The sequence below is a fragment of the Hyperoodon ampullatus genome (assembly GCF_949752795.1).
Source record: "Hyperoodon ampullatus genome assembly, chromosome: 19".
NCBI classification, from domain to species: domain Eukaryota; kingdom Metazoa; phylum Chordata; class Mammalia; order Artiodactyla; family Ziphiidae; genus Hyperoodon; species Hyperoodon ampullatus.
This window is the reverse complement of record NC_136932.1, coordinates 7,362,640-7,386,769: the sequence shown is the minus strand read 5'-3', so window position 1 is coordinate 7,386,769 and position 24,130 is coordinate 7,362,640. Positions and strand designations below refer to the sequence as shown.

Sequence of the window (24,130 nt, the reverse complement as noted above, 5' to 3'; positions counted from 1 at the left end):
TTCACAACATTTTACACTTATCCTGTTTCACATGAAGGAGGACTAATTCTAATGAATTATCAAGGATATATCTTAAATATCTTACTGAAAAAATTAAGTTAAAATGCACTACATAATAGTGCGACACAAAGTGCAGCTGGCAATTTAATACGTGAAACGATGGTAAATCAGCACTGTTGGGAACCCATTTGGCTTTCCAGAAGGTGATACACTTTGCTCACCTTTGGTCAGTCCCAGAGCAGGATGCAAGCTGAATGGCAAATATGAACTAAAAAGGCTAAAAGAGACCCAACAGGACCAGTCTAGAGTCAGTTTTACAAGGAAATGCCAAGCCTCTTGTCACCAGTGATCTGCCACAGTTCCTACCCGCGCTGTAGTATGATCACGTGGTCAGACCTCCTCTGCCATCCAGCCTCCAGGACACATGCAACACACCTCGGACACGTTTCCTTCTGAGGAGCTGGGAGGTGTGCAGAGGAAAGGTTACTCGCCAGAGGACATGGTACCAGATGGTGGCTGTCCTGGTAAACCAGCTCCAAAACCGAAAGACCATCATCTGGGCTGTGAGGAAAGGACCACGTGGTCAGGGACAGATTTCAGCTCTTGCCTCTACACAAAAAAGGGCTCATATTAAAATCAACTGTGGGGAATTCCCTGGCGGTCCAGTGGCTACGACTCGGCGCTTTCACTGCTGTGGGCCCGGGGTTCAATCCCTGGTCGGGGAACTAAGATCCTGCAAGCTGCTCGGCGCAGCCAAAAAAAAAAAAAAATCAACTGTGGTAAAGACCCTTAGAAATGCTGTTCTCGGATATTCCCACTCCCGGTTTTAGAGGCAGCTATGGAACACACACGGCCTCCCCTGACCTTGGGGTCAGGAAGAAAGAGGCATCAGTATTCACAAAAGGAAATTGAATTCTGACCTAGGACTCTCTCAAACCTGCTTCAAGTGAAGGAAGATGGCTCGCAACTTGACGGGAGCCTTAAGTTGAATGTCTTCTAGGACAAACAACTCACTCATGCTGTCCCTCGCCACCGTGAAGAGAATGGTCACAGCAACCCGGATTTTCTACAAATCAGATATGGTGTGATGAGTGTGTGCCATGACTGATGTCTTTTCAACAGGCTCAAGTATATGTGCTCACACATACACCGTGGTTACACGCCAGGGCAGAACCTTTTAACAAGAGGGTCTCCAGCATATCTTTCTAAGATGCTAAGTTGATGGGGGAGAGAGACTTTGCATCATCTGGCTAGGGAAAATGTCTTTAGCCCCTCCTCCTAATTCTTGCTCTTATCCTAGAAGACTAACCATCTATCCTTACTGAGCAAGGTGCTGGTCTGGGGCCAGATCATTCTCATCAAAAGGCATCTTTGATGTTCTTGAGCTGGCGCACAGCCAGGTCTACAGGGAGGCTGAACTTGAGGCTGCTGAGGCGGCTAAGCAGGTTGAGGGCACTCTCAAAGCCCGTGTGTGCCATGTAGCTCCAGGGCTGGTAGTGGGGCTCGATGAGCGACCCCGACTTGCAGATGAGGTTCACCCAGGACACGAGACGCTGCTCATTCAGCGCCATGCACACCAAGGCCTTCAGCTCCGAGTCTGCACTGCGCTTAAAAGGGCCGTGCTCCGTCAGCACCACGTGGATGGCTGTCAGCAGGCTCTGCCTGGGTGTCACCACAGTGCCTCCCATGACAGGCAGGGCGAAGGACTGTGAGAGCTTCCGGGCTGGGGATTCCACGTAAGCACGGCCGTTCTTAGCGTGGTAGTACTTTACAAAGAGCTCCCAGGGGTGCATGGCCTCGGGGGCCGAGGAGAAGGCCGGCAGCAGACAGGCGATGGGGGCCATGACGAGGCTCACCCCCGGCGAGGCGTCGTACAGTCCATGGGCCAGCAGGTCCCTCACGGCCACAGTCAGCTCCTTCCGTACAGCCACGGTCAGCTCGTCCTTGCCTCCCAGAGAGAGGTCCTGGAGGCAGGCGGAGCTGCTCAAGTGATCGTGCGCCTGGTGCCTCAAGGCCAGCTGCTTCACCCTGTCTACTGACACCTCCAGCCTCTTCAATAAGGGAGAGTAGTCCCTGTCAGCCTGGTCCCTCTGCCACAGGGTCTGTGGGATCTGGCCCGTGGCGCAACCGAACTGGCTAACAGCAAAGATCTGGAGCACTGCCAGCACTCGCTGCATCAGGTGCAGCCCTGTCTCCCGAACTCTCTCCATGTCTTCTGCCTTCGCTGCGTAGAAAACACAACGACTCATCAGTGAGAGGCCATAGTGGTCAGAGGGACAGTCAGCAAGTCACAAGCTGAGATCCAGTCTTGCTTCTGAGCCACAGCATGGGTCCCACATGGAGCCAAGAGCCACCTAGGATGTCGCTGGGCTTACTTTTTTTGGTTAGTAATAACTATTTTGAGATATGATTCACATAACACTCAACTTACCCATTAAAAGTGTATAATTCAGTGGTTTTTAGTATATTCACAGAGTTGGGCAACCATCATCCCCCAAAGAAACCGTGTACCGTTGGCATTTCCCACTCCCTACTTCTCCCCGATCCCCCGGCCTAGGCAACCCCTAATCTACTTTCTGTCTCTATAGATTTGCGCATTCTGGAAGCTGTACTTACTTTTGCTGTTTCCTGGAGGTGGTCTGCTGCTGCCAGTTCTGCAGGAGCCGTTTCCTGTCTTCCCACTGGCCTTGCACTCACAGTGTCCACTACCTGTCTGTAATGGGCTTCCTACTTCATCTGCAATCACAAGTTACAACGAGGAGACATTTATTTAGCCTCTTTATGGCAGATTTTTAAAGGCGAAATACTATTTACTAGTGCCTACCACATGACAAGACTCTTACAAATAGTATTTCATCGTGTGGAACAGTGACTGGCATACACTAGCTGGCTCAATAAATATCTGCTGAGTGAAGGAAGCATGAATCATCATTTTATGGAGGAGGAGAGCGGGACTGAAGAGGTTAGGAACCTGCCGCACCTCATTAGTCTATGAAGGACAGGAAGCCAGTAAGGGGCAGGGCTGAGATTTTAACTCTCTGGTTTTAAAATCCATGTCCTTTCTACTCCACCATGCTGGCTCCCTTACCGAGCGATCAAACCTCTTACATATACATCAAGGACTGGCACCTTTAGGTGTTAGTACTCAGAATACATATAATTATGATGACATCCAGCCACCCTTCTCTTTCCATCCCTCCTCTGACCTTGGATGAAGCTGATGAACATCTCGAGGTCTCGGATCTGAGTTTTCAGCTGCTCAACCAGCTGTTCTTTCACTCGGGCTGGGTTGACGATCTGAGCTACAGCTACATCCACACGCTGCCGAAGCTCCTCAGTGGACAGTGAACTGAGGTCCTCGTTCAGATTCATGTCCAGTTTCTTTATTAACTCATCGATGATCACCTATCAAGACTACAAGCCATGAGCACACCCTTTGGAATTTTCGGGGAGAGGGTTAGGAAGAAGGAGAATCTTTACTAGTGTGCCTCCCTTCTACCCTTAAATGGAAATCAAATTTGTGAGAAAAATGGTGCAACTGCTGATCAAGGTGAGGGCACAGGCCTTTTACTTCTCTTATAGAAACAAGGACCCCTGGTTCCTCTCTGACAGAAATGGCTCCTCTCACGGCAAATTTTCTACCAGGCCAGGTAAATTTCACTCAAAAGAACAAGACTGTGAATGATCCAAAGTGGCTGATGATCCCAAAAGCCCCATATTTAGCTTCCCCCATGGCCTCCAAGAGAATAAATACTGATTTCCCTTAGTTTCTAGTCCTTCTCATCCCTTCTTGCCTTACTACTCTAGGCAACTAAAGGAAAAGCTCTACGAAACATCCAGGCATGTTACAGCCAAAATATCCTAGTGACAATATGAGGAACAATTTGAAAACCAGATAATGTATAACTCCAGCCCTGCCAGAAGAACAGCCACATCACAGCTCCAGAGAGACAAACATGTAAAGGAGACTGTGTTTTGACTAGCAGATTTACCTGTCTGCCCAGGTGTTGCTTTAATAAATACAGCATTAAAGTCAGGATTCCTGGAATATTTATTTACTGGTGCTGGGGGAGAAAACTAGTTTACATTGTATGAAGTGCCCAAGTAGAACGGTTTCAATGATCAAATGAAAGAAATTATTGCTGTTATTATTATTTATTACTACTATTATTAATAATAATAGCCACCAAAAAAAAAGAAAGAGCTCAATCATCACATTAGAAAGCTTTGGCATGTGTGTTTCCACGTGTGAATAAAGACTGGTCCCAGGTAGCAGCAAAATTTCCCTTTGATATGGGCCAGCAGTGAGGCCGAGGGTGAGCAAGCTGGACAAGGCTGTCCTGTGAACGCTGGAAGGGACAAGGTAACCCGAGGCAGTGGAGGAGGCGCCTCTGGATCTGCTCACCCGCTGCCTTTCCAAGACCACGGACTGCGGCAGGGAGTCGTAACTGCCTTCCTGATAGGCAAACGTCTCCAGGTCATCGAGCTGGGTTTTGAGCTGCAGTATCAGTTCCTTCTGCTTCTCCCTTTGGGTTTCCAGATGTTCCCGTTTCTCCTGCTCACTCTAAGATGGGAAAAGATTTGGGTTGATTTCACAGGAAAAGAAAAAGTCAGGGCACATTATGAATTCTCTTAAGCCAATAATGACAGTAAAATATAAAATGTTTCCAAGTAACCCAAATGAAATACAGAATTCATGGGACAGGTTCAAAAATGAGAATAATTATTTCATCGGGGCAATTTATTAAATGCGTATTTTCTTTAAGAAAGTATTTGTCCTTCATTGGAAATAGGATATAAATACAATGGGGCCTTTCCTTAAGATTGCTTCCCACCCCCTCAGGTCTAGTTAAGATTGACACAATTTATCTCAGCCAAGACAGCCTCCTTGGAATTAAACATGCCATCCTCCAGAGCCAATTACCGCAGAATAAGTCCTGAATACTTGCTACAGCCAAATTTTGCGAGAGAATCTGGAGGTAAGGGTGTAGAGAGAGGCTTTATAACTCATAACCAGTTTTCTTAAGGTCCAAAGCACCTCCAATGTATTGCAAAATCAAACAAACACAGGTACCTGGGGCAGTGAAAAAAATTCAAAGCCAAGTAATAGGGGTGAGAAGGTAATTATGTTTAAAATAAATAAATAAATAAAAGTTCGGTAAGGTTCCCTGACCAGTGACACCTTTTCTCACTGTTGGCCACCCGGTAGTTTCTGCATTTGAATGAAGAAAAACGCTTCGGAGAGGTAAAATCTTGGCAATGTATTTTCAAATACTGGTTCTTCCTTGCCTTTTTTGAGTATCAAAAACAAAACAAAGCAAAACTAGCAAATCATTTACAGGTGTAAGGCTGCATTTTAAACTAGATGTCTATAAGATATTAAAGTTAATCTTAAAATGGTACTTACCAAGGCCTCCAGAAGTAAGGTATGAGAGAGAACAAATGAAAAACAACAAATTAACTTTTTGTTTAGCTATTTAAAAAGCAATCCCCTTGCTTTAGCTTTGCTCAATATGAAAGCAAGCCTTTTCTCAGGGGATACTGCCTCTCCAAAGCTTTCCCAGTGTTGTGGTTTTTTTCTTAGAACCCTGTTCTTCTCCCCCACTTAGTGGCCTAGCTATTCTTTAAGAGGTTTCCTCGACTTCCCCAGGCAGAACCAATCACTTCCTCCGTATTTTGTACACACTTCTACTCTAGCTCATGTCACATTATAATGATTTGTTTAGGATTCTGTCTCCCCAGGTCTATGAACTCCTTAAGAGCAAAGGCCCTGACGACCCCCAGGGCCTAGCACTGTGTCTGGCACAGGGTAAGCTCTCAGTACACATTTGCTGTATGTTACTGAACGCAATCAGGTCCAGAAGGCCACATTCCAAATAATGAACTCTTATGGAAAAAGTTGTCTAACCAGCCCAAAGGGAAAGGACTAGGGAAACTTTGTTTTTGTTTTCATTGTATCCCATCCCAACATTATGAAGCCAAAGAAGAAAGAAACCAGTCATAGATCCTGATTCCATTTTCATGAGTGTGTCTGCTGAACGCTGTTACCTGCCATGGTAATTACTGAGTATGCGATTTACTGGAGTGTGGGCAAACATGTTTACTAGGTGAGAACAATGAGCTCTGGTGCAAGGCAGGAAATAACAGAAATAATTTCCAGTATGAAGCGAGAGAAAATACTGGTTAAAAAAACAAAAAACTGGAACTGATAAGTAGTAAATCGTTTGGTTCTAACATGTCCCCACTTTGGCACCACCTGTTCATGTGTCAATATATGCACACAAGATTACAGCTGCTTATTAGGTGTTTTGAGCGCTACAGTTTTTTTTTTTTGTTGTTGTTTTTTTAAGTTGTACACTGTTTCTAAAAGTAAAAACGGACAACCAAAAGAGCACCACATCCACACCAAACCTTTGGTGCTCCTCACTCCTGAACAGGGCCTGAGCACAGAAATTCTTTCTATCCTACCTGTTCCTTAAAAGTCTGGCAATTTGGGCTTCCCTGGTGGCGCAGTGGTTGAGAGTCCGCCTGCCGATGCAGGGGACATGGGTTCATGCCCCGGTCCGGGAAGATCCCACATGCCACGGAGCGGCTGGGCCCGTGAGCCATGGCCGCTGAGCCTGTGCGTCCGGAGCCTGTGCTCCGCAACGGGAGAGGCCACAACAGTGAGAGGCCCGCGTACCGCAAAAAAAAAAAAAAAAAAAAAAAAAAAAGTCTGGCAATTTGAGGACTTGTGTAAGGAGCTGTGGGTATACGGAGAGAAGGGTGGAACAGTAAACAAAGGACTGCACTGGAAACATTTCAGATTAAAATACGCAAGTCAATATCTGCAACTGATAAGTCTTCTTGGTTAAAACCAATTTAAGTGGGAAGAAAGCCACATATGGGTTGTAAGCTAAACAATAAGAAGGTGGAGAAAAAACAGCGAGTCTCTTCCAACAAGCTATCTACAACTGTGCACTTCCAGAGGTTCAAGGACTGTAAGGAAACGTCCCCTGGGGCTGTCATACAAATTCTCAGCATTCGGTGTTGACTAACTGAATGAATCTTGTCACAGTTACCGAAAGGGCTTCCTTTAGAATACCTAGTTATTAAGTAGGATGGGGAAGGAGTTTTAAAATACCAGCATTAGGAAATTCACATAATTAGGACTTGTGCTTCTTACAATTACTAAGAGACCTTGCTGTTCACCAAAGCTCTCACCCAGACAAGAGTCTGAAGATTAAAGACATTCTCTAGATTCTAGGAAAGCACGGACAGGGAGTACATCTAAATTTCCATGGATTTCAATTCACTTGCTCTTCTCTAAGCAATTTTCTCAATCTCCAGGGTCGGAGGACTCTATCAGCAAATGTGCTGAGGACTTAGGTTCTTGAGGCGACGGCAAGGTGAGCGGGAGCAGCACTGTTTCAGTTGGCTGCTCTGTTGCCCTCTGAACACTCTCCTCGCTCATCCCTCTTCTGCTTCTCACCTCATCACACCTGCATCTCTTCCCACACCTTTGGTGAACACCTCTCACCGTCAGCTTCCCAGGCCTCTCTGTCCTCTTGCCTTTCAGCAGGTCCCGAACACCTGTCTGGTCTCCTCTTCTGGGACACGCATAGCCACCTAGACGAGCCGGCTTCTCACCAGTGCTACCTCCGTCCGCGTTAGCATCGCCACCCACCCACCCCTCTATTCCCATATCCCTCGGGGCCCGGCCCCAGCTGTTCACCTGGTCCTCGCCCCGCAACCGTGGCCGGTCCCCCGGCATCCCGTCGCCATCATCGCTGGCGGGGTCCTCTGGGCTCCCGTAACCCAGGACGTGAGGGCAGCCGCGGAAGGCGAAGTCCTCGAGCTCGCTCAGGAGGCGCTGCTGCTCCGCCGGCGCCCCACGCACCACCTGCCGCAGGCGGAACTGCACCTGCGCGAAATGCGAGGACAGCGCGAGCAGCGCCGAGTCCAGCCGCCGCCGCTCGGCCCGCAGCCGCCGCAGCGTCCGGCCCGGCGAGTCCGGTGGGGAGCCCGGGGCCGCTCCGGGCTCCTCGGCCGCCGCCTCTTCCGAGAACGCCGCCGCCCCGGGCCCGGCCTCTGCCACCGCCCCCACCGGCGCCCAGCGCACTGCCTCGCACGGCGGAAGCGACTCCTCTTCCTCCTCCTCTTCGTCCTTCGCCTTTGGTCCAACGGCCGCCACCCCCGTTACCGGTTCCTCAGCCGCTTCGAGAGCCGCCATGTTTCAGGAAACGCCGCCGCACGTCAGCCACGCCCCCTGCTGCCATGGCAACGGCGCGCTGGCTGGGAAACCCGGTGGAGCGGATGGGCGGGGCCCAGACGTCACCTAGTTTAGACGTCATCCAGGGCCGGCCTTCCCTTGGGATTTAATTCTGGCCAGTAGGTTTTTTTTTTTTTTTTTTTTTTAATAGAGCGCCTGCCGTGTGTCGGTCACTGAGTGTGCTAAGCATTGGCGAAACAGGCTAATGAAGCCGGGACAAGTCCTTCCGTGTGTATCGACCTCTAATCCCGGCGGGCGGGTCGTCTATTCCTAACGTGTGTATTTCTGGAGACCCCAAGATGTGAAGGGCTGCAGGAACTATGCTCTCCCAGAGTCTCTTCGGAGTGCGGATCCCTTGGCTTAGGCCACGTTCCCACTTCCTCTAAACCCTTTCCCCAACCATGTAAGGAGAGGCAGCTGCTGGGGGCGTCCCCAGGATCTAAAGATAGCGGCCCCTGCCTCGGATTCCAAACGCCTCGGGGCAGCGGGAGCCGCCATGGCACGGTAAGTGCTTCTGGCCGCCTCTTTCACTAGAGATTCCTTTCCCCTCGTTTTCTGGGCGCTCCAGGTTCTGCGAGGTCCCACGGGAACCCCGGACCCCAGGTCTCTGTACCCTTGGGGTGGTGAGGGGAAGTGTGACCTGAATGTTCTCCATAACTCCCTACCTCTCTACTCTCGCACTCTCGGTTCTCCTCAGGTTCATCTTCACCGCACACCTCAGTCTCGTCACTCCCCTTCCACCCGCTTCTGTCTTATTTAGCTCCGCTTTGACCGTGCTGTAGCATAAAACGTCCCTGGATTTTCCCCAACCTTTCCCAAATGCCCTCGGTCTTCCCTCTCGCACCCCTATGAAGCCCCACCTCAACTCCTCTTCAGGCAGCATGCTCGGACCCTGTGGTACGACAGGCCCAAGTATGTGTTCATGGAGTTTTGTGTTGAGGACAGCACCGATGTCCACGTGCTCATCGAAGACCACCGCATTGTGTTCAGGTAATCCCCTCCCCCTCCACTGCTGCCAGCGCCTGGCTTCTTGGGAACCTTTCCCTTCTCCTAATGCCCCCACACTCCACACTCAGCCTCCTCTTCTCCTTATCTGCATTGTCTCCTCAGCTGCAAGAATGCCGATGGAGTGGAGTTTTATAATGAGATTGAGTTCTATGCCAAGGTGAACTGCAAGGTAAGGGTGGGGTGGGGCGGTAAGGGCTGGATGGGAAGGCTGCTTGGGAAACGGAGATTCATTCTAAACCTCAGACCCTAAGAATGATGCTCTCTATCGGGCAGGACTCGCGGGATAAGCGCTCTGGCCGCTCCATTACTTGCTTTGTGAGGAAATGGAAGGAGAAGGTGGCCTGGCCCCGACTCACTAAGGAGGATATCAAGGTGGGTGTGCGGGAAGTGGCCGCTTTTTCTCCTGTGCTCTCTATCTGTGTACCCAGGTAGACAAGTTAGGTCTGGGACTCACCCTTGGCTCCTTTCCCACCAACATTCAGTTACTCACCAGGTCCTGCCTATTTGACCTCTTAAATAGAATCCATGATTTAATCTCTTCCTAATTCAGGCCTTATCCATTACTGGGTGAGGTTTGTTGCATATTTTCAGCACCACCCTCAATCCATCCTCTGCATTCCTCGCAGCATGGTCTGTTTGAAACACACATTTGACCCTGTCACTTTTCCTCTTAAGACCCTCCAGTGGCTTCTTTTCCCCTAAAAGTTGAAAGTTGGCTGCATGCTGGCTGGATCTGCCTCTCATTTGTTTTAGCAGTCTTCAAAGTGTTAAAAATTATTTTGACGGGCCACTGACATTTAAAAACGTGGAGATTTCAGACCTCCCTGATGGCTCAGTGGTTAAGAATCCACCTGCCAATGCAGGGGACACGGGTTGGAGCCCTGGTCCTGGAAGATCCCACTTGCCGTGGAGCAACTAAGCCTGTGCGCCACGACTACTGAGCCTGCACTCTAGAGACCGCGAGCCACAACAACAGAGCCCACGTGCCACAACTACTGAAGCCTAGAGCCCGTGCACCGCAACAAAGAGTAGCCCCTGCTTGCCGCAACTAGAGAAAGCCTGCGTGCAGCAACAAAGACCCAAGGCAGCCATAAATAAATAAATTAATTAATTTTTTTAAATGTGGAGATTTCACCTTTCAGCCGGAACCGCCATTTTCCAGTAACTCACCAAGATGACCAACACAAAGGGAAAGAGGAGGCCACCCACTATATGTTCTCTAGGCCTTTAAATAAACATGGAGTTGTTCCTTCCATGCGAATCTACAAGAAAGATGGTACTGTAGATATCAAGCGAATGGGCTCTGTTCAAAAAGGAATGCCCCACAAATGTTACCATGGCAAAATTGCAAGTCTACAGCATTACCCAGCATGCTGTTGGCATCACTGTAAACAAACAAGTTAAGGGCAAGATTATTGCCAAGAGAATTAATGTGCATATTGAGCATATTAAGCACTCTGAAAGCAGAGATAGTTTCCTGAAATGTGTGAAGGAAAATGATCAGAAAAAGAAGGAAGCCAAAGAGAAAAGTACTTGGGTTCAGCTGAAGCACCAGCCCGCTCCACCCAGAGAAGCACACTTCATGAGAACCAATGGAAAGGAGCCTGAACTGTTGGAACCCATTCCCTATGAACTCATGGCATGATAGCTGTAAAGAAAATAAAAGATCTAGATTGTAAAAATAAATAAATACATAAATAAAAATAAAAATGTAGGGATTTCACCTAAAAATCCAGATTCTCAGCTTCTCTTGGAAACTGGAGACTCTGGCCACACTGGTCTAAATTCCCAAATGCCTAGAGTTGGAGCTTGAAATGGGGCATGCATTCCACTTCACTTCACTCCTTTTCATTATCTCCCTGACACTCTCAGGCATTTGAACTTGTAGCTTCTGCCATTTGGCTTAGAGTCTAAGCACCACAGCATGACGTATAAGCTGATGACGTGGCTGTTCTTTCCTTCTGCAGCCTCACACCCCTTTACTCTCTGCCTCAAATGTCACATTCCAGCCACAGCAAACTGCTTGCAGCTGTCTTCCACACACCAGGCTACTATGCACCTCAATACCTTTGCTCAAGCTATGCCTTCTTCCTGGAAAGTCTCCATCACCACTACCTTTGCCCACCTAACCCCTGCTCATCCTTTAAGGCCCTGCTACTCCAAGAAGGCTGGCTTCCTATAATATCCCCTACAGAACCCACCGTCACACTTTCCACACTGTATTATAATGATTTATTTACATTTCCCTTCCCTACTTTTTAAAAAAAATAAATTTATTTATTTTTGGCTGCATTGGGTCTTCATTGCTGCACGTGGGCTTTCTCTAGTCGTGGCGAGCGGTTCTTCGTTGCGGTGCGCGGGCTTCTCATTGCAGTGGCTTCTCTTGTTGCAGAGCACAGGCTCTAGGCGCACGGGCTTCAGTAGTTGTGGCACTCGGGCTTAGCTGCTCCGTGGCATGTGGGATCTTCCCGGAGCAGGGCTCGAACCCGTGTCCCCTGCACTGGCAGGTGGATTCTTAACCACTGCACCAGCAGGGAAGTCCCCTACTTGCTTCTTGATGGCTGGGACTGTGTAGTGAACATTTTAAAAATCCCAGTGCCAACCACAGTATGTGTTCAACAAATACCTGTTAAATGAATGAGTAAATAACTTCTTTCCCTGTCTAAATGTGGGAACTTGGAATATGGGCCTCAAAGGGTTGTCCCTGATTCCAGGGAATGCTGCTTGGTTGACTCCTAGGATGCTTTATGATACAGTTATCATTCTAGATGTGTTATCTTTCTAGTCAGTTGGCTCCTGGAGGACAGAGTTTCTATGCTTTTCCATCTCCTACAATGCCTGGCATTGTGCTTGGCACTTAGTACGTTCTTGGTAAATCTTTGCTGCTGCTGCTGCTGATGACGTGGCAGCCTGGAGAGGGGTTAACTAAAGGGGTGCTGTTGGGAAGATGATACCCCCATTGACCCTCTTTTCCCCAAGCATGCTCCCACACACATACCCATGCTCATCTATGCGCTTCTGCTGCTGCCTTCCTGGTCTGTGACTCTCTGTGCTTTCCTCCTGCAGCCAGTGTGGTTGTCTGTGGATTTTGATAACTGGAGAGACTGGGAGGGGGATGAAGAAGTGGAGTTGGCTCAGATGGACCATTACGCAGAGGTAATGCTGTTTTCTGCCTATCTCAATCATTCTCTGTGACTCTCCCCACACATTGCTCTGGAGGATTGTCGTCGGGGCTAGGCAGAGGGATATGATCTCCCCAGGCAGGTTGCTCAGTGGTGTGATAGTCTTTATGTTTTGTGCAATGTTTATTTAGTAGGGTTGAGAGAAGTGAATATTGTTAGTGAAATTGTATACATAGATTCATTCACTGTTTAGAGTAGAGTCTGTGTTCCAAAAAAGTTTGGCAAAAGCTTTTCCTACTTTTCTGTAATTCTTGTTCTCTCTTCTGTTTTCTTTGTATATGTGTGTGTGTTTTTCCTGAGCCAGACAGCTTCATGGGAAGCTCAAACTACGCAGTATAAAAATTCACATCACAAAATAAATCACCAATCCCCAATAAATTGCACCGTGCTATACGATATTTGGTTTCCGAATTTCAGCTATTTATTCAAGTTCCAAAAACACTAATAGTAACCCAGATTAGTAAGGAGATGTGTGTGTCTAAATTTCCTTTTAAAAATGGGGTCAATTTCATATACACACTGCTATAATTAAAAGAGATAACCCACAAGGACCTACCGTATAGCACAGGGAACTCTGTTCAGTATTCTGTAATAACCTAAATGGGAAAAGAACTTGAAAAAGAATAGACACATGTATAGGTATAACTGAATCACTTTGCTGTACACCTGAAACTAACACAACATTGTTAATCAACTGTACTACAATATAAAATAAAATTTTTTTAAAAGGGGGTTATCAATTTAGTTTTCTCCAGTTCATTCCAGTGATGTATTAGGGGCTTTAAAGCTGGGGCAGTTGTTTGCCTGGGACCATTTTCCTGTGGTCCGTCAATATGCAGGTTGCTCTTCCTTTGCCCCTCTTCTCTCTTGTGACTACTTTTCTCTTCCCACCAGCTTTTGGAGAAGGTCACCACCAAGAGGCCTCCCCCTGCAATGGACGACCTGGATGTAAGTAAAGCCTGCTCCTTAACCTTTCCCTTTCCTTTTACCCCTTAAAAATAAGATACTAGAAAGCTCCTGTCCCAGTCTCTAGCACATAGTGGTTCTCAGTGCATCTTAGCCAAATCTGAATTTGACACAGAAGGTCAAATGTTCTTCTCCATGCTCTAGAAAACCCCAGTAAGACCCTTGTCCCTTCTATCTCCCCTTCTGCTTCTCCAATCTAGGGCAGACCTGGCCCTGTTGACTATCTTTATAGCTGTAAGGACCAGTAGCATTCGCTGAAATTCTGGCATTAAATGATGCATGGCACAGTGCTATTTACTGAGTACAAGTGTCTTATTTTATCATACAAAATTTAAATCCTTCCGTGTTAGGCTCCCAAGAGGTTGTGTGATTCAGAAAATTATCAAAGAAAACCTGGAGAGCTGGAGGGAGTGAGCAGCATTTGTGAACATAAATGTCCACTCTTTGCAGACTCTACAGGTGCTTTTGTCTTTTTTTTTTTCCCCCAGGATGATTCTGACAGTGCGGACGCAACAGGTAATTAACTTTCTGTGACAGCAGAGCTGGGGAGGAAGCTGTGGCTATCTTCGAGTCACTCTAACAAGCTAGGTCCTGGGTCTTTCTCAGCTCTTTGGCTGTGCGCCAGGGTCCTCTGGGATCTCCGAACTTTCCTAGAAGCTCTTTATTAAGGGTCCTCCTTCATGCTTTATTTCTATTTCCTAGGCACTTGACTATGGCTGCTGCGTCAGATGACAGGATAGGAGAGGAGTAGACAGGTGGGGCTTCTGACTTCCTACCAATTGGCTGTAATCTTTGTGTTTGGGCCACTCATCAGGGCTTTCTGGAGTATTTGAGCCTCTGTGTGTGTGTATGTGTAAGAGCAAAAGCCATAGAAGCAGGATATAGATTATAATAAATCCGTAGGAACTGTTCTGCGTCTCTTTCCTTTTTTGTACTTCTTCCTCCTAGAGGCAAGCCTCTTCCTGTCTATAGCTCCTCTCCAGTGGAGAGGTGGGTGTCAGAGATCCTGGACCTTACTGTCGAGAATGGAAGAAGAAAGATGTTGGGAGCAGACCTGTAACCAAGCTGGGGAACTTTCCCATGCCCAGATCTTCAGAGCAGAAACCAGCCTTTCACTGTATAGCTAATACTGCCACCTCTAGAACCAGCCAGAAACCCACCTTAGCTTCCTGCATACTCCAGAAATATCTTTACATGTTTGGGTTTTTTTTTTGCACTTAAAAAAAAGTTAGGCCATTTATTGGCACTAGAAGAGCATTCCTTTAAATATCTTGACACTTTTAAAGCTAATTGTTACATTAGTTAATGCCTATGTCTGTTTACTGCTCTATTCACCAGCTACCCCATTCATCCACAAACATTTTCTGAGGGCCCAGTGTGTACTTAAATTGTGACTTAAACAAAATGCAACACTCAGGCTTTGCCCTTGAATTCACGGTAAAGTACTGAGATTTGTTAAAAAAAATTAAAATCTAAAGTTTATTTCAGTAATATATGGACATAGTTTAAAAAATTAAATAGTATAGAAGGGTGTAAAATTTAAAGTAGAATTTGCACTCCCTCAACAGCTGTAACCACTGTTAACAGTTTCTTCAATAAATTTATATATTTATGTCTATATCTTTATATCTATATATTATACCTGTTACAGATTCCATAATACCTATAATTTATATTATATAATTATATAGTTATATATAAAACATACAACATATCTGGAACATAAACAATATCATGTATTGTTTATATACAGTACAATCTATCATTATATTAAAATTTAACACATATAGGCAAATGCAGTGCATCTGTGTGTACACAATGGGAATCATACTATTAATATACATCTTGTACCCTGCTTTTTTTCACTTAATATGTATTGGAGCTCTTTCTAAATGAGTATACATAGATCTGACTCTTCTTTATGGCTACATGGTATTCAGTTGAATATATTTTCCATAATTTAACTGGTTCCTTATCAAGGGATATTTAAGTTGTTGTTAGTCTTTTTCAGTTTTCAAACAAGGCTGCAAGGAACAGTTTAAAAAGTAGATCCTTACATGTTTGGCAAGAATATCTGTAGGGTAAGTTTCTTTTTTTTTTTTTTCCCGGCCACACCACGCGACTTGCAGGATCTTAGTTCCCCAACCAGGGATTGAACCTGAGCCCTGGCAGTGGAAGCACCAAGTCCTAACTGCTGGACCACCAGGGAATTCCTATAGGGTAAATTTCTAGAAGTAGAATTGCTAGGTCAAAGAGCAGATAAACATTTTGAAAGCTGTTGCCAAGTTGCTTTTAGATGAAATCATACCAATTTTCACTTCCACCAAGAGTGCTCCATTCTCCAAAACCTTTTAGATATTTGCTAAGATAAAATTATACTTGGTTTAATTTGCTTCATTTTTTTTCTTGCCACGACACAGGACTTGAGTGATCTTAGTTCCCCAACCAGGGATTGAACCCAGGCCCTCAGCAGTGAGAGTATAGAATCCTAACCACTGGACTGCCAGGGAAGTCCCTGGTTTAATTTGCTTTAAATTATGAGATTGCTCATTGTTTATTAGTGATTAATATTTCTTTTAATGTGCTCTGTCCGTGTCTTTTGCCCACTTTGATATTGACATTAGTTCTTAAACTTAAAAAATAACATAACGCAAATCTGTATTTGTATCGTGCTTTACAATTTACTAAGTATTTTAATATCATCTCATTAAAAATTTTGAACTTCATATCAACCTTGTAAAATAATTAAGTCTTCTCTCAATAGGTGCTCAAACAGGTCACAATAAGTGGCAAAGCTGGGACTTGAACTTCTATAGCATATGTGCCCTTGCCCACAATTCTGAAAACCGAAAATTTCTAAAGACTGACTTAAAAAAAAAATTAACACCAAAACTCATCCGGCAGCAAAACATGACCTAAAATGATGTGAGGCTATTTATAGTCTTTGTTTATTCCATTTAGCGTATTTATTTCTCAGCATAAATATTAATACGTTTGATCACACGGAATTGCTCCAGAGTTCCAAATGGAACACATTACGTAACACATGGGTATGGTCTGCATTACTGCCTAAAATCAGAAAAACCCTATATTCTGAAACATCTGGGAACTTCAAGCTTTTTATTACTCGATTTAAAAGAGCAGAAAGTTAATCTTAACTTTTAATCCATTTGACGTTTTAAGGCACCAATTGCAGTTAAACTTCTGTTAACCTCTTTATTTGCACTGTCCAATCCCGTAGCAATGGTCACACGTGATTATTGAGTACTTGAATGTTGCTAGTCCGAACTGAGATGTGCTGTAAGTGTAAAATACATACCAGGTTTCGAAAATCTTGTACGGGGGGGAAAAACTCACTTATTATAAAATACACATTACATGATGAAATAATATTTTGGATATGGTGATTTAAATAGGGACTTCCCTGGTGGCGCAGTGGATAAGATCCCAGTGCTCCCAATGCAGGGGGGCGGGTTCGATCCCTTGTCAGGGAACTAGATCCCACACGCATGCTGCAACTAAGAGTTCGCATGCCACAGCTAAGGAGCCCGCCTGACGCAACTAAGACCGAGTGCAACCAAATAAATAATTAATTAATTTTAAATAAAGAGCTTTAAAGAAAAATTAACGTATGTGGCTTGCATTACATTTCCATTGGGCGACGTTGCTGTCTATCCAAGCCAGTACCATCCCCACTTCTATCAGGCGGGCTTCCGCGGGGCCGAATTACGTACATCCCTGGGGTCCAACAGGGCCAAACAAAGTGCTATGACAAGTTCAGGCCGCAGTTTTGTTCTGTCTTGTCTTCTGGTTTTCTTCAACGTCTTAAAATAGTCCCTCAACAACCCTGAGCGCCTGCATTTCGCGTTTTCAATAAATTTGTCCAAACCACACCCCGTTCTTTGCTTCTGCGCAGAGACGCGCCCGGAATGAAGATTGTCCCGCTTCGCTCTCCGTCCGGGGCCAGGCGTTTCAGTGTGCAGGGTTATCGGCGTCCTGGGAGACAGCAGCGATGGCGTTCCAGTGTCAGCGGGACAGCTACGCCAGGGAGGTACGGCCGGCGGGCGGGATACCTGATGCTCCGAGCGGGTGCGGCGGTGCGGGGAAGAGGGCGCCGCGTGGAGGGGGCACCGAGCTGGATTCAGTCCCGGTGCGCTGAGGGTTGGGGTCCGGGCTTACTCTCGCATCCCTCTCTGCCCAGTTCACCACCACCGTGGTCTCCTGCAGTCCCGCGGAGCTGCAGACCGAAGGAAGCAACGGCAAGAAGGAAGTGCTGAGCGGTTTCCACGTGGTGCTGGAAGACACGCTGCTTTTCCCCGAGGGCGGGGGACAGGTACCAGGCCCGTCCCTTCCCCTTTCCTTCTCCCCCCTCCCAGGAAGCCCCTAATTCTTTCCGAGCAGGTCAGAAATGCTCTCCTGGTCCTCAGTCCCAGCTGTAATGAATACATATGGAAATTAGTTCAATTTAGTTCATTTGTTCATTCAGCAGGTATTTATCAACAAATAGTTATCTGTCCGTAACGAATGCTGGGTACTAATTCAAGCTCTAAGGATAAAAGCTGAACAAGAAAGCGTCTCTGCATACGTAGAATATTTATTGTAGAAAACAGACAAAACGGAGAATAGATAAGTAGTATGCCAGTATGATAAATGCTATAAAGAAAATTAAAGGTCGAGGGAAAGAGAGTGATGGGATGGCCTCCTAGGTAGGGGGCAAGTTATTTCAGTCGAGAACTAAGTGAGGTGAGGGGGTAATCCATTGCCATTACCTAGTGGTGCTGGTGGGGGGTGGGGAGTATTCCGGGGAGGGAGAATAAGTGCAAAGGACCTGAGGTAGGAATTCGATTAGGGTGTTTGGCATGGACTGAAAAAGTTTCCCCTGAAAGAGCACAACAGAGGGCAGACTTATCAGTGCTGTGATGGGGTAGGGACAAGGTCCAATGAGAACATGGGAAAGGAGAATAATAACACCAAAGGTGGGCATTGTGGGAGAGGCTTTCCCAGCCGAAAGAATAGCACAAAGGCAGGGAAGCCTGTAAGAATCTGACAAGTCTAGTTAACTGCAAAATAGTCCCATATAGTTGGAGCCTCTGGTGTGTGTTGATGACAGGCTGGAGATGGCTTTGGAAAGATAAGTGGGGGCCAGTTCAGAGGTCCTTGAAGGATGTGTTAAGGTGTGTGGACTTCATTCAGGAAGCTGTGGTGAGCCATGGAAGTACTTAGGCAAAGAAATGATGTGAGAGAACATATTCAGTAAACTTGATTATGAGAAACTTCCAATTTTTCCCAGCATGGAGGTTTTCTGATCTGCTGAAGGAAAACCTGTGCCCTCAGGTATCCATAGCAGGTCTCATTTTACATATCACCTCTTCCAGGAAGTCTTCCCTGATTCCCCAAGACTGTTAGGTTCCTTTTCTTTGAGCTCCTCTAAAACAAGGTACTTTTTTGAACTGTGGCATGTTGTAGATCATATTGCAGCTGCCTGTTAGCATGTCTCTATTCTTCTCCAGACTTTTCAGTTCCATGAGGGACCATGTCTTATTGACATTGTATTCTTGGGTAGGCACAGTGTCTTGTAAGCCGTTGATATTTTGTAATATTTGATATTTTTCATGAATATTTTTGAATTTAATTCTAGTAGCAGTGTAGAAGATAGAGTGGAAGAAGGGAGAAAAATTCAGGTCAGTTTGGAAACGATTGAAAGATAAAAATCTAAACCAAGGCATTGAGAGTGAGGATTAAGTTTCTTTGGGTTTTACTAAAATTTTCGTTGCTGTAGTTACATTTTTTTCCAAATTTTATTTATTTATTTGTTTTCGAGCTCCATGTGCTATACAGTAGGTTTTCATTAGTTATCTATTTTATGCTGTAGTTACAATTTTTGTATTCATTCTGTTATTTTGTTCTGAAGAACAAAAGGTGTTCCAAGTGAAGAGTATAGAGGGAGTCCCCTATGAACAAAGTGGACCACCTCACTTGGCGTTGCTTCTTCTCCCTTAGGGAAGCTCAAATTCTGGGTGTGTTTCTCACAAACTTTTGCTAGAGGGTCTTTGTATCCAGGAGTTAGGGTGAGCCCTACCTACTACCACCGATTATTTTTACTTCTTTCCCCAGCCTGATGACCGTGGTACAATCAATGACATCTCTGTGCTGAGAGTGACCCGCCGGGGCGCCCAGGCTGATCATTTCACCCAGACACCTCTGACCCCTGGGACTGAGGTACAGGTCCGGGTGGACTGGGAACGGAGGTTTGACCACATGCAGCAGCATTCAGGTAGGTGGGGTGGGATGGGGCAGTTGCTGCGTGTGGGAATGTCACGATGATTGAGACGTGGCTTGGGTCCTCTAGGAGTTAACCTTTTGGAAGAGACAGACATATTCAGAATCAGCTCCAGTTCAGGCAAGATGTGATGAATGTTATAACAGCAAAATGAGCAGTTAAAGTATTAGAATAACTGCTGCATTTAAGTATTACTAACTTCCCACTTGATATCTATATCTGTGTATGTCTCATAGGCTTCTTAAACTCAAAATGTCCCGAATGGAATTAAAACGCCACCCCCTCCCCCAGATCTGGTCTTCTCTTCGCCTCCACTATGTTCATTGCATGGCATCAGCATCCACCCAGTTGCTCAAATCCTGGAAGTCAGTTCAGACGCTTCTTTAGGGATAGCCAATCAATCTGAGTCATGTCGGTTTATTTTCTAAATACTTCTCTATCTGCTTCCACTGTCAACACAGTCATCCTCGTCCCAGCTCTCATTGTCTCTCCCCAGCCCTCTGTAACAGCCTCCCGGCTAGTCTCCCCATGTTCATTCTTGTCTCTTTGCAACCCATTCTCCACAAAGCAGCCAGAATATTTTTTAAAAATGAAAGTCTGGGGCTTCCCTGGTGGTGCAGTGGTTGAGAGTCCGCCTGCCGATGCAGGGGACATGGGTTCATGCCCCGGTCCGGGAAGATCCCACATGCTGCGGAGCGGCTGGGCCCGTGGGCCATGGCCGCTGAGCCTGCGCATCCGGAGCCTGTGCTCCACAACGGGAGAGGCCACAGCAGTGAGAGGCCCGCGTATCGCAAAAAAAAAAAAAAAAAGAAAGAAAGTCTGATCAGGCCACTCCCCTGCTTTAAAGCTTTTCAGGGCTTCCCTGGTGGCGCAGTGGTTGAGAGTCCGCCTGCCGATGCAGGGGACGCGGGTTCGTGCCCCGGTCCGGGAAGATCCCACATGCCGCGGAGCAGCTGGGCCCATGAGCCATGGCCGCTGAGCCTGCGCGTCCGGAGCCTGTGCTCCGCAACGGGAGAGGCCACAACAGTGAGAGGCCCGCGTACCGCATAAAAAAAAAACAAAAAAAGCTTTTCAAAGGCTACCTGTAGCTCATGATGAAGCCAAGCGTCTTGCCGTGGGGCACAAGGCCTGCCTGGGCTGGCGCTCATCTAGTGCTCCAGCCTCACCCGGTGCTCCTGCCTCCCGCTCTCTGCATCCTGGCCATGCTGGCCTTCTCTCCATTCCTTGAACACATCCTGCTTCTTCCTCCTTCAAGGCCTTTGGCTGTCTTGTTCCCTTTGCCTTCACAGTTGATTCCTTCTCCTCCTCCTCGCTGTCATCGATCAGGGATAGCGCTGTATCGATCAGGGATAGCGCTGTATCTCTAGTGCCAAGCCCTGTGCCTTGCACGTGGTAGGCACTTGATAAATTTTTGTTGAGGGAATGAATCTGGCACAATTAGAACTCGAGTTCAAATCCTGCCTCTGACGAGCTACTGTTGCCTTGGCAAGTTTGATTTCTCTAGACCTTGGTTTCCTCATTCAAGAAATGGCATCATAAAGCCTCTTGCAGAATTCTCCTGAGGGTTTTCAATAAAGTATCTCTCAAGAGTATTACCCAGTGCCAGGCAGGTCTTCAGCAGGAGAATTTCTGTGATGACATTGACACTGGGATCATGTCACTCATGATCACTTCTCACTTCTTCTCCCGTCTCCTCCTCTTTCTGCTCAGGGCAGCATCTCATCACTGCGGTTGCTGATCATCTGTTTGGGCTGAAGACAACATCATGGTGAGCAAGAGGCATAAGACTAACTGTCAGGCATGGGTCCCTGACTGCTGGCTCCTTTCCTAGTAGTGAGTCAGGGGTAGGAGGATAAAAATCTGTTGTGCTCACGTGTTCCCCTCGAAGATGGGGTGGTGGATGACTTTGTGTTTTCCCTGAGAAACGTCTCCCTTTGCTTAAAAAAGAACATGGACTTTGGAGCTCAGTGACCTAGGGGGTGAATCCCTTGCATGACCTTGATCATGTTCCTTATCACCCCTCACCGGTAAAGTGGAAATGACAGTCCCTACTTTGTGACATTTTTGTGAGGATTAAATACCAGCATTTACATGAACATGCTTTGTAAACGATAAACTTCCTTCTGTTATTAACTGTCCCCATCAGCATCCTGTGACCGCTCTACTTCTTCTTGCAGGGAGTTAGGGCGACTCCGGAGTGTCATCGAGCTGGACAGCCCCTCTGTGACTGCAGAGCAAGTAGCTGCCATCGAGCAGAGTGTCAATGAAAAAATCAGAGATCGGCTGCCTGTGTACGTGCGAGAACTGAGCCTGGATGATCCCGGTGTGGAGCAGGTGAGGGGAGAGCCAGCAGGGTGGCTCCTGGAGAGTGGCCCTCCGAGGGCTCCTCATCAAAATTCAGACAGCCCTCCTCCCTCCCTTGCGTTCCAGGTGAGGGGCCGGGGTTTGCCGGATGATCATGCTGGGCCTATTCGAGTTGTTACCATCAAGAGCGTTGATTCCAACATGTGCTGTGGGACCCACGTGAGCAATCTCAGTGACCTTCAGGTAGGTGAGGAAGGGCTCTTGAGTGCGTGGGAGAGAGGGTGTTGGAGGTCGGGGATCACAGCAGGGCTGGGAGTGATAGAGGGGGACACCTGAGGGGTCCTGAGTGAAATCACTCCTTATTGCTTCCGAGCCAGCGGGGAGGTCTTGATCTCTCCTACCCTTGGGTTCAGCACCTGCTGCGGTTTATATATGTGTGTGTGTGTGTGTGTGTGTGTTACTTCCTTGCCTCATGTAGGTCATTAAAATCCTGGGCTCTGAGAAGGGGAAAAAGAACAAAACCAACGTGACCTTTCTGGCTGGGAACCGGGTGCTGGAGTGGATGGAGAAGAGTCACAGCACTGAGAAAGCACTGACAGCTCTGCTGAAGTACGCCCCCTTCCACTGCCTCCTTTTCTCAGCACCTGGGCAGCCCGGAGCTTAGCCTTCCCACCTGTACGGCAGACAGAATACTCTGTCTTTAGGGGTAGGATGCAATCAAAAATGCTAAAGTGCTTTGGATAGTCAATCAGATGCACACAGAATGGTTTCTTCCTTTACATCCTCTTCCCCAACAGCCTGAGGCTTCCTTGGAATGTCCGCGTGTCCCATCAAGAAGGGCGCCATTGGGCTTCCCTGGTGGCGCAGTGGTTGAGAGTCCGCCTACCGATGCAGGGGACACGGGTTCGTGCCCCGGTCCGGGAGGATCCCACATGCCGCGGAGCGGCTGGGCCCGTGACCCGTGGCCGCTGAGCCTGCGCGTCCGGAGCCTGTGCTCCGCAGCGGGAGAGGCCACAACAGTGAGAGGCCCACGTACCGCAAAAAAAAAAAGAAGGGCGCCATTGATTTACGCCTGACACCAAAAGCAGTTGGAAAACTGGACAGGCCTCCATGAACCTTTCTCTTTCAGGTGTGGACCAGGGGATCACGTGGAGGCAGTGAAAAAGCTGCAGAACTCCAGCAAGCTCCTGCAGAAGGTGCTTTATCCATGGAGGGTGGCGAGGGTGCGGGCCCTGCCTGGAAGAGGCTCCCCAGACTCGGCCCCTCCGCCGAACTGGATGTGCAGCATGTCAGTGGGCAGTGAGTGGGGAGGGGAGGGGTGGAGAGATGGTGCTCTCTCTGGTTACCCTTTCCCCACCTGTCAACTGAGTTATGGCATCCTTTTCAGAACAACCTGAATCTGCTCAGAGACCTGGCTGTGCACATCGCCCACAGCCTCAGGAACAGCCCAGACTGGGGAGGTGTGGTCACATTACACAGGTGAGGCCAGGGGCGCTAGGCTTAGGGCTCAGCCTCTCCCCTGTACGCAGTGCAGAGTGGGAGGCGGGTCGGCCCTGGTGTTCTTAAGGCTGAGAAGACCCGAAGAAGTGTGTTGCCTTGCAGATTTCCTGGGTTTGATGTAAACATCTTCACTGTAACTTTCATTAGAGCCTTCCCTCATCTCCTTTGCCATCTAACAGGTCTCCACTTACCCGGGTGAATCCTGTTTAAGGGAGACAGAAACAAATGCAAAACTTGTTATAACGTGCCGAGGCTTAGGAAGATGCCAGGCTGGCCCTCAGAGAGCACTCTCTTTCCCTGGGACTTTACACAAAAGGCAGCAGTGTGGCCAGCCTCACGAGGAGGAGCTGGGCTTCCTAGCTCCCCTTGCAACTTGGATCTGATGTCTTTGCCCTTTGTTTTAGGAAGGAGGGTGATTCTGAGTTCATGAATATCATCGCCAATGAGATTGGGTCAGAGGTAAGAGGAGCATGAGGTTCTCTGTCCGCCCCGGGTGGAGACCTGATGAGGGGCGTCAGGTTAGCTGAGGTCCCTCTGCATGAACACATGAAGAATAGGGAACAGAAATTAATTCAACGCTATTTTCTCAGCACTGACTCTGAGCCAGGCTCTGTTTTAGGTGCCAAGCTCGGTCAATGG

At 47.4% G+C, this 24,130-nt stretch overlaps 3 protein-coding genes and 1 pseudogene across 5 annotated transcripts in view; 3 read left to right on the top strand and 1 right to left on the bottom strand.

Moving 5' to 3' along the window:
- Window positions 1-1,358: 1,358 nt before the first annotated feature.
- Window positions 1,359-8,212, bottom strand: RUNDC1 (RUN domain containing 1; the record flags this gene model as incomplete). Its single annotated transcript, XM_079725026.1, has 5 exons — window positions 1,359-2,224; window positions 2,617-2,736; window positions 3,207-3,405; window positions 4,406-4,564; window positions 7,715-8,212. 5 exons carry the CDS (start codon window positions 8,210-8,212, stop codon window positions 1,359-1,361), a joined length of 1,842 nt encoding a protein of 613 aa, XP_079581152.1.
- Window positions 8,213-8,692: 480 nt separating this feature from the next.
- On the top strand, window positions 8,693-14,317 carry PTGES3L (prostaglandin E synthase 3 like). 2 transcript variants are annotated; one of them, XM_079724933.1, is made up of 8 exons: window positions 8,693-8,755; window positions 9,128-9,241; window positions 9,362-9,428; window positions 9,533-9,631; window positions 12,326-12,415; window positions 13,336-13,389; window positions 13,896-13,923; window positions 14,110-14,317. In XM_079724933.1, the coding sequence occupies exons 1-8, from the start codon at window positions 8,748-8,750 to the stop codon at window positions 14,115-14,117; spliced, it is 468 nt and encodes a 155-aa protein (XP_079581059.1). In that variant the 5' UTR covers window positions 8,693-8,747; the 3' UTR covers window positions 14,118-14,317. The 2 variants fall into 2 exon arrangements, with proteins under 2 accessions (XP_079581059.1, XP_079581060.1); XM_079724934.1 differs by lacking the exon at window positions 12,326-12,415.
- LOC307067238 (large ribosomal subunit protein eL21-like) lies at window positions 10,434-10,904 on the top strand (annotated as a pseudogene). The gene has a single exon. The product of its transcript is annotated as a large ribosomal subunit protein eL21-like (transcript).
- Window positions 14,318-17,398: 3,081 nt separating the features above from the next.
- The window catches only part of LOC307067493 (alanyl-tRNA editing protein Aarsd1-like), a 7,364-nt gene continuing 632 nt past the window's right edge, over window positions 17,399-24,130 (top strand). Inside the window, exons 1-10 of the mRNA XM_079724932.1 lie at window positions 17,399-17,458; window positions 17,609-17,740; window positions 19,522-19,681; window positions 21,398-21,455; window positions 21,865-22,021; window positions 22,118-22,234; window positions 22,470-22,600; window positions 23,121-23,187; window positions 23,379-23,470; window positions 23,896-23,950. Coding sequence (XP_079581058.1) covers window positions 17,420-17,458; window positions 17,609-17,740; window positions 19,522-19,681; window positions 21,398-21,455; window positions 21,865-22,021; window positions 22,118-22,234; window positions 22,470-22,600; window positions 23,121-23,187; window positions 23,379-23,470; window positions 23,896-23,950 — 1,008 coding nt within the window. The 5' untranslated portion in view covers window positions 17,399-17,419. The remainder of the gene's footprint in view (window positions 17,459-17,608; window positions 17,741-19,521; window positions 19,682-21,397; window positions 21,456-21,864; window positions 22,022-22,117; window positions 22,235-22,469; window positions 22,601-23,120; window positions 23,188-23,378; window positions 23,471-23,895; window positions 23,951-24,130) is intronic.

Coding starts and splice junctions, on each gene's coding strand:
- PTGES3L (XM_079724933.1), top strand. Junction 9,429..9,532: donor ATGCCAAGGTGAACTGCAAG/GTAAGGGTGGGG, acceptor TCTATCGGGCAG/GACTCGCGGGATAAGCGCTC. Junction 13,390..13,895: donor CTGCAATGGACGACCTGGAT/GTAAGTAAAGCC, acceptor TTTTTCCCCCAG/GATGATTCTGACAGTGCGGA.